The sequence below is a fragment of the Elephantulus edwardii genome, unplaced genomic scaffold, assembly GCF_000299155.1.
Source record: "Elephantulus edwardii isolate Elephantulus edwardi_28Jun2011 unplaced genomic scaffold, EleEdw1.0 scaffold00097, whole genome shotgun sequence".
NCBI classification, from domain to species: domain Eukaryota; kingdom Metazoa; phylum Chordata; class Mammalia; order Macroscelidea; family Macroscelididae; genus Elephantulus; species Elephantulus edwardii.
The window spans coordinates 5,333,647-5,343,360 of NW_006399847.1; the positions used below are offsets into that span (position 1 = coordinate 5,333,647).

At 39.7% G+C, this 9,714-nt stretch overlaps 1 protein-coding gene across 1 annotated transcript in view; it reads right to left on the bottom strand.

The window, feature by feature from the left end:
- Positions 1 to 699: 699 nt before the first annotated feature.
- LOC102853620 (chromosome unknown open reading frame, human C18orf42) overlaps positions 700 to 9,714 on the bottom strand; it is a 101,876-nt gene continuing 92,861 nt past the window's right edge. Inside the window, exon 2 of the mRNA XM_006891426.1 lies at positions 700 to 893. Within this exon, the coding sequence (XP_006891488.1) occupies positions 700 to 893 (194 nt within the window). The remainder of the gene's footprint in view (positions 894 to 9,714) is intronic.

A 9,714-nucleotide genomic window follows, 5' to 3' on the forward strand; every position in this document is an offset into this window, starting at 1 on the left:
GTATTGAGTTCTTGGCAACTCATGCACATAGACTACCATGTCTTATTGCAATCATGAGATGGTAAAAGAAATATGTTAACATTCCCCAAGTGTTGGTATGCAGAAAGGAAGCATGAACTCCCATCAATTCAGAGGATTATGGCCGAGTTCTCGTTAAGCCTAACTCTACATTTTTAAAAACAATAAAATATATGCTCTGTTGAGATTCTGAGGAACTGTATCTAGAAATATCCCCTTCACTTAATTGGACTTTGAATGTGAGTTCACTTTATTAAACTTTGCCTTCTAGTGTGTCTTTTTAAAATATTATAAAGAATACAGTACTGAACTCAGTATTTGGGGGGGGGTATAAAACAAATGACTGCTGGTTAAATGCACAGAAAGAATATTTAAAATCAGAAGAAAAGAGTCTTTCATTACCTAAAACCAAACAAAAATGATTAAAAAACTAAATAGTGCTGCAAACTACTTTTACAACTACAGTGTCCTACCTGGTCTCTATGTATTTAGAGGGAACTGCATAAATAAAAACAAAATCATGTAAAGCACTTTTTCAAAACACTGCTTCTCAGCCAAGGACTAGTACAGATTCATTCTACTGCTAGGTGCCAGTGACCCTTTGCCTTGCTTTATTGGCAACGTTTTGGTGACGCATCCTATACTAAGAGAAAGCGTAGGACGAGAACCAACTCCACGGCGTTACTTCTTCTCATGCTTCTTGGTCAGTACCCCCACCCCGACCTGGAAGCTGCTTTCTGGGTCCCCCGTCCCCTCTTCCTTCCGCTGACTTTCCTGGGAGACCTGTCGCACAGCTCGCAGGATGGCATTCTGCACAATCTGTTTGCTGGCATTCTGCAGCTTCACTTCTTCAGGCTCATTTCCAGGTTTCTCACCTAGCCAGAAATATGAATGGAACACACAAACAAAAAGCAATGTTAATTTGAAAAATAGTGGCTGAGAGGGAAGAGGGTAACAGTGGGAGCAAAGATGGAAAACTATTAGAACATCTAGAGTGACCCAGCTTACTGTGCAGAATCCTCCATGGCGCATGGTACTAACACCCTCACTTATTAATGTGTTTCACATGATGGTGCTTGAGGTGCTGTAATGTAGTTCTCATTGGAAAGGAAGAGACTCATTCATGCCTCTTTCCTTTCATTTTGCTTCTTTCCTCCTCCCATGTGGAAAAGGTCATCATACTTGCAAAGGTGGAAGGTCAGTTGAAAGACCCTCAACAAGATGGCTTGACACAGTGACTGCAGCACTGGGCTCAAGTGTGTCAAAGATGATGCGGATGGCACAGAATAGACTGGGGTTCAGATCTGTTGTTCATAGGGTCACTAGGAGCCAAAGTCAGATGGCACCGAGCAACAAAATAGTATGTGGAATTTAGGGAGTTCTGGTGGCAAAGCCCATAGAGAGCTGTGCTGCTAACCCAATGGTGCACTTCTCTGGAGGTTTGAATCCATGAGAATCCCCAAGGAAGAAAGATAGGCACTCACTATCCATGTGATTTACAGCCTCCGAAACCTGCGGGAGTGTCAGCTATGACTTGGTTCAAACTGAAAAGCTGTGAATATTGAAAGACATAAAATACAATACAATTAGGTGTTGTGGTCTTCTTGTGATGATGTTGTTATTATTATGTGCCATAGAGATGCTTTATAGCAATCCTATATAAGTCTAACCCTGGCCCTTTCCTGAGCCAGTCTCATTGTCCCCGACACACCTACCCCCATTACCCTTGTTATTGTGAAAATCTATCTCATCTGGGGTCTTCCTCTCCTCCATAGTCCCTCCACCCTTCCAAGCATGATTTGCTTCCTCAAGGACTGGTCCTTCCTGGAAACATGCCCAAAGTATGTGTAATGGAGCTTCAAAATCCTTGCCTCCAAGAAGAAACTTGTTTTCACAAACTTGTTTTCACCTTCTCCATGACAGAGCTATTTGATAGCATGAAGAAAAAAAAGCCAATCTTCTGAGCATAGCCCAGAATCCAGTCTTAAAGTAAGCTTTGGAGCTGTGTATCAGCCCTGCCATAGACAAATAGGCAATGGAAAACTTCTCTTTTAAAGGCCAAATAAATAAATATTTTAGGCTCCTGAGTCCTATAGTTTTGTAACAACTACTTTGCTCTGCTTTTGTAGCATGAAATCAGCTGTGAACAATGAGTAATTGAATGGATGTAGCTCTGTTTCAATAAAACTTTAAAGGGGTGGGGGAGAAACCAGCAACTCAAAATGGCTTCTGGTATGATTTGTCCTATGGATATGTTTTGCCAACTTCTGATTTAGAAAGATAGATATTTTCTAATTTGAAGACAAGGCATTCTATTCAATATTGACTCTTCACCCTTAAAACACACATGGGCAAAACCCTGATTTTATTTTAATAGCTAAATTCTGACCAATGAGATATAATGGAATTTTATTAAGTGAGAAGTCTGAAAAACTAAGGGTTTTTTCTTTCAGAATTTTTTATGAAATTGTGGAATCAGAATTTCTTTAAGGAAGACTAATTTTTCACTCTTAAAATCTTGCAACTCATTGGAGAAAAACGAAGCAGATTATTATGATTAATGTCCTTAAAACCAGCTGATTGTAATATTAAACCACATGAAACTAGTTTTATAGCAACACCTAGATGGATTATATAGGTAAGATACTGCATAACATGGCCTGTGTCAGCTTGGCTAGGCCATATTATGAAAAATATTTTTTAAAGCAATTAAGTCTTTTGCTCTTTCCTCATCCTACAACCTGTAACACTGATGTGATGACTATGATAATAGGTGCTAATCATCACTGTGAGAGAAGCTTTAAATGGAAACCATGTGATGTGAAGAGATTATGGAGTTAAAAAGAAAGTTTCAAGAATCCAAACAATGAAGAAGTTGCCATTACCAAGTTAGATCATTCACCTCCATACTTCTATCAGATCAGAAAATGTATCTTATTTAAATCAAATTTTGTATTTTCTTTCATTGTACATCAAACTAATACAAAGTAGAATGATCATTAATCAAATACATGAGTAAAGTACAATCTGAAATTTTAAATTCTACCTGCTTATATTTATAATGATAACTAAGATGAGCATTATTCATTATATTAAATAATCCTTTCATAGGTTTCCTCTATTGATATATGGTGCTACTATGAAAATATATTTAATAAATAGATAGTTTTCACAAAGGTTGATTCATGGATCACAGAATTGATACATTTTTCAGAAAAAGAAAAAAATATCCCATAAGAGAATATTGACTCATTCTGGAAGACCAGGCCACACCTGGTTCTAGGAAGATGACAAGCACTCATTTCGAACCCCAGATTCTCTTCCCTGTTCAGCTGAGACTCCGACTGCTCAGGCTCCAGCTGCTCGTCCCTTCCTTCTTTGTCGCCCTCAGGGCAAGGTCAGTATGTACAGCCAAAAGCTCAGGAGTCCAGCTAATGCCCTCTACCTCCGACCAACAACATCCCTTTCGAGTTTGGGTTTTATTAATCTACTTTATTCATTTACAAAGTGTATGAGAAAAACCGGCAACAATAGCTTTAATTAAAAAAAAAAAGAGTAAACAAAAAAGAATACAAAGAAATGCACGGGATAAGGCCAGGAAGGGGATTTAGCACAGAACTTTCCTAGCCCACAAAGAGATAAGTTACAGTCTCCCATACATAATTACCACCTAGAAATCTCCTTTAGCATCTATCATCTAATCCCTTTGTTTGCCTCCCATATGGTCATGACATACTAAATCACATCTATAGGATTTAGTCAGCATCTGGCCCCAAGGTACTCCAGTTCTCAGGAATCAAGATCAAAACCCAAAAGGAAGTCTCAAAGGTGATTCCACACATGCAATTGCCATTTGTTCAGCCTTTGGATCACTAGCAATATGCCTTGCAATATTTACAATCTGGTAAATGAGATAAAATGAATCTATAAATGAGAGAAAAAAATATACCAAAATAAAGAAAGTGGAAAGTCCGGTTTACACCAAACCAAGCAAAGCAGGAATCTAGAACCAAGTTTGTAAGAAAAACACAAATTTTAAAAAGACAGAGAAAAATGCTGAATAGTTCCTACCAAAAAGAATGAACAGTAATAAACTGTAGTATTAAGAGACTCTCAGCTCATTGCCATCAAGTCAGAACTGATTCATAGCTAACACATGAGCACGTTTTCAGAGACTGTAAATTGCTCATGATGAGATTGCCCATCTTTCTTCTTCAGAGCAACTGGTAGATTCAAACCACCTGCTTTCGGATTGGTAGCGTACAGTCCACTAGGCCACCAGAGCTTACTAAGAGATTCTAGGATATAATTGTTAAGAATATGCATTTGAAGCATTTCAGAATTCATATGATTTCTCACTTGAACATGAGCTAATAAAGTCTATTTTAGAAAAATCACTGATGGCTTAACATAATCAACATGTAGTGAGGTTCTTGATATAGAGTAAGCACCTAGAAAATGCTGACAGTGCCTATTATTATATATTAGTTGGGGCAGAGAATGAGATATTGTTACACAGACAAACAAAAGCAGGATAGCTCACATATGTCACAGTACAGAGTTACTACAACTTATCTAAGGATTCACCCTCCTATCTTATTAGTCTATCATTTTCCATTACATTTCATTACTTTTCATGAGTGCAGGTGGTTAATCTAATTTGCCTAACATCCTTCTGTTGTTGTCATTGTTTCTGTGTACCATCGAGTTGGAACCAGCCTATAGCTGACCCTCTAGTGCATTTTCAGAGGCAATTAATTGCATGGGAGGAGATTGCCTATCTTTCTCCCATGAAGCACTTGGTGGATTTGGACCACATGTCTTCAGGATTGCAGCACAGCTTCTTAAAATTAATCCACCACAGCTCTCTTACTAAAAAGTATAAGAAGAGAAAAGGTGAGTGCAAGTAATTTTCTAGTGTTAAGGAGTTTCAATCCCAACCCAAAGGCATGTGGTACCAGCTGCTCCTGCAGAGAAAGATGTGCAATCTCTTGCTGTGCCATTTACAGCCTCTGAAAACCCACGGAGGGTCGGCTATGAGCTGACTCAGAATTCAACAGAATTGTCATACAAGAGGCTAAACTCTAAAATTTTTAGAAAAAGTACAATAACTCAACAACACAAAAGGCAAGCAAGTCCATTACATAATGAACAGAGGACATGAAAGACACTTCACTTACAAAAAATTCAGATGAGGAAATTCTCAAGATCATTAGCTATTAGAAAGATGCAAATCAAAACAGTGAGCTATTGTCTCATCATAGTAACAATACCAAGGTTCAACAAGTCGAAAACAACAAATGCTGGAGAGGGTGGGAAAAGATTGTAACTTTTATATATTGCTGGTGGGAATGTAAAAATTGCACAGTCTTTATGGAAAGCTGTTTATTACTTCCTTAGAAAGTTGGGAATATAAATACCACTTGATCCAGCAATCTCACTGCTAGGAATCTATGCTAAAGAAATAAGAACTGCATCACAAACTGATACATGGACACCCATAGTTACTGCAGCATTATTTACAATTACAAAGATTCAAATAACTCCAGCGTTCACCAGTGGATGAATAGCAGAAAACAACGCAGTACATTCACACAAGGAGCACCATGTAACATTAACGAATGACAGGGATCTTTGGTAAGGAGTTGCTCTGCTCATCCAGAGATTGATCCTCTCTGGCTTTGAATCCAACTACAGCTCCTGGGGAGAAAGATAGGTTCTCTCTTCCTTGGTGATTTACAACTTCAACAACCCACTGGAGACTCAGCTATGAGTCAGTTCTGATTCGATAGCTCTGTGTGTATGAGTGTGTGTGTGTGTGCATGTGTGTGTGTGTGTGTGAGAGAGAGAGAGAGAGAGATGAAACACAACATAACATGGATAAATCTAGAGCAAAATATGCTCAACAACTTTAACCACAATAGAACAGTAATAATGTAAGACTAGTATTCTAAAAAGCTAGGGAGCTATGGTGGCTTAGTTGATAGCAAGTTCCACTACTGACCTTCATGTTTCAAGAGGTTCAAACCACTGAATGCTCCAAGGGAGAAAGATAAGCAATCTCTAGCCACTATGATTTATGGCCTAGGAAACCCAGTAGAGGGTGACTGTTAGTGAGAACCAACTCTGAGTTTGAGTTTGATTATAAAAAGCTAAGGAAAGGTTTGTTGCTGTTGTTGTGTGCTGTCAAGTCAGAACTGACTCATAGCTGACTCTCCAGTTGGCTTTCAGAAACAGTAAATCACACAGGAGGAGATTATCTATCCTTCTCCAGAGGAGATTATCTATCCTTCATCCGAGGACACACAGAATTATTCTTAGATGGCTACCAGGAATGGAAAAGGAAAGGAGTAAATATTAGTGAACAACTGGGTGAAAGGAAAGCAATATATAAAAGGGGTTGTTGTTGTTGTTGTTGTTATGTGCCGTCGAGTCGTTTGCGACTCATAGCGACTCTACGTACAACAGCCCTAAACCGTGCTCTATCCTGCGCCAATCTCATTGCCTCTGACACACCCATCCCGATTACCCCAGTTACTGAATCAATCCACATCATAGAGGGTCTTCCCCTCCTGCACTGTCCCTCCACTCTACCCAGCATGATGTCCCTCTCTAGAGACCTGTCTCTCCTTACAACATGTCCAAAGTATGTCAGACGAAGCCCCAGAATCCTTACCTCCAAGGAGCAGCCTGGTTTAATCCTCTCTACGATGAATCTGTTTGTTTTCTTGGCAGTCCATGGTACAATCAATACTCTTCTCCAGCACCACAGCTCAAAGGCGTCAATTCTCCTTCTATCCTCCCTAGGCATTGTCCAACTCTCTGATGCATAACAAGTGATTGCAAAAACCATGGCCTGTATCAGGCGGACCTTAGTCTCCAGAGAGACACTGTTGCTCTTGAGTATTTTGGAGAGGTCCCTAACCACAGACTTTCCCATCGCAATACGTTTTTTTTAATTTCCTGGCTACTGGTGCCAAGAGTGTTGGCCATGGAGCCGAGCAAACTGAAGCTGTGAACAATCTCAATCTCTTCGCCATCCATCTTGATGCTACCGATTGGTCCAGTGGTGAGAATTTTTGTCTTCTTAACATTGAGCCTCAGTCCATATTGAAGGCTGCAGTCCTTGACCCTCTGCAGTAAGTGCATGAGGTCCTCCTCAGTTTCAGTGAGCAAGGGTCATCTGCATAACGCAGATTGTTGATAGATCGTCCACCAATCCCAATGCCACGCCTCTCCTCATAGAGCCCCGCCTCTCGGATAATCTGCTCTGCATACAGGTTGAAAAGGTATGGAGACAGGACACATCCCTGACGTACACCCTTCCCAATTTTAAACCATGCAGTGTTGCCCTGCTCTGTTCTGACTACTGCCTCTTGGTCCAAGTATAGGTTTCACATTAGCACAATTAAATGTTCTGGGATTCCCATTCTTCTCAGAGTCAGCCACAGTTTGTTATGATTCACGCAGTCAAATGCCTTTGCATAATCAATGAAACACAGATAGACATTCTTCTGGTATTCTCTGCTTTCAGCTAAGATCCATCAACATCAGCTATAATATCCCTAGTACCACGACCCCTTCTAAACCCAGCCTGGACTTCTGGCAGTTCTCTGCTGATGTGCTTGCTGTTCCAGTCGTTTTTGTATAATCTTCAGTAGAATCTTGCTTGCATGTGAAATCAATGATATTGTTCTGTAGTTTCCACACTCAGTTGGGTCGCCCTTCTTTGGGATGGGAACAAATATAGACCTCTTCCAGTCAGTTGGCCAAGTGGTTGTTCTCCAGATTTCTTGACACAACTTAGTGAGCACATCCACAGCAGCATTTATTAGCGGAAATATGTCAATTGGTATACCATCTATTCCGGGGGCCTTATTTTTTGCTATTTCCTTCAAAGCAGCTTGAAATTCCGCCTTCATCACCATCGGCTCTGGCTCAAATGCTATTTCATTAAATGCTTCTGTATCTGCCAATTCCTTTCAGTACAATGACTCAGTATATTCCTTCCATCTTCTTTTGATACCTCCTGGATCATTTAACATTCTGCCAAAAGCATCCTTGATTGTAGCAACTCGAGGTTTGAATTTGCTCTTCAGTTCCTTGAGCTTAAGAAATGCTGAACGAGTTCGGCCCTTTTGATTTTCCAACTCTAGCTCCTCGCACAAACACAATATATAAAGAGAGGTTGATCAGACATTATAGTTAAATAAATCAGTTGTAATTAATGTTGTCAAACAAAATGTGTAGGAATTATTGAATGTAAAAGAAATATGATTCTCAAATATTAACTTAAGGGAAAAAGAGGAATTGTCATAGAAGTTGCAGACATCTACTGGGAACAACTTAATCAAATGGCTACACCTAGCTGCAAGGGAGTCCAGAAAACACAGTGCTAACATGGGCTAGCAATTAAAAGGTTTTATTTGCTTGTTTGTTTTGTTTTATGATAGCCATATGGGGGCCAAGACTAAATTGAAAGAGAAGAGCAATTACTGTTAGCAGCAAGTCAAGTCTGATAGTTGAGGAGCTCTGTGTACTATTACTGTACAACATAAAGGTAAATGGAGGAAGTGCCCAAGAGCCGAACTCGTTTCTGAAGAGTATCAAAGCCAAACTTAAAGCATGTTAACAGTAAAATGTCCCTTGTGTGTAACTATCCTTTCGTCTTTGGATAAAGGAAATGAGAAGCTAGGAGCAAGAATGGATAGAAAAAAAAGTTAATAATGGATAGAAAAAAAAGTTCTGCTCTAAATTTAGCCATGATGTAATATTTGAGCTAAATTGTCGTGTCCTCACCCATTTATTATGAAGAGGACTTGATTAAACAGTCAGAGGCAGCATGTGCCAGACTGTGTCTGGGGTGCCCTTTAGTGTCTGGACTAGTAAGTGTAGATTAAACCTTACTGACTCAGGGACATAAACTATTTCTGGAGTACAAGATGTGGGACAGAGAGGGTGATTGGACAGAGAATTAGAGGAACAACGATGACAGGAAAAGTCACTCAGAGCACTGAGAGTCAATACAAACTAACAAAAAGCTCTACAAACTATACACACATGCTTCTGGCATTCAAAGGAAGACAAGGATTAGGGTGGGAACTACCATAGGAAGTTACTATGAGAATATGCATGTCATAGGCAAACATTACGATAATATTTGGCTGAGCCTCACCACGTTGTTGCTGTTGTTAAGTGCTATTGATTCTATCACAACTCAGAACGACCTTATGAACTGTGGTTCTGAACCCTGCCCTATCTTGTGCCATCATGACTAACATACTTGAGCCCACTGTTACAGTGTCAAGCAATCTCATTCAGGGTTTTCTCCTTCGCTGAATGTGATGTCCTTTTCTTAGAACTGGGCTATCCTAATAATATATCTAAAGTATGTAAGATGAAGTTTCATTGTCCTTGCCTCAAGGAGCACCCTGGCCTGCACCTTTTCCAAAACATATTTGTCTGTTTGGTGATCTATGGGTTATTCAGTTCTTTTCTCCAACTCTGCAACTCAAAGGCATCAATTTTTCTTCTGTCATCCTTATTCATTATCTAACTTTCAGCTGCTACATGCTGTTACATGCTGTCAGTCAACTATGACTCACCCTATGCACAATAGCTCTAAAGCCTGCTCTATCCTGAGTCAATCTCACTGTCTCTAACACACCTCCCCTCATTACCCCAGTTACTGTGTCA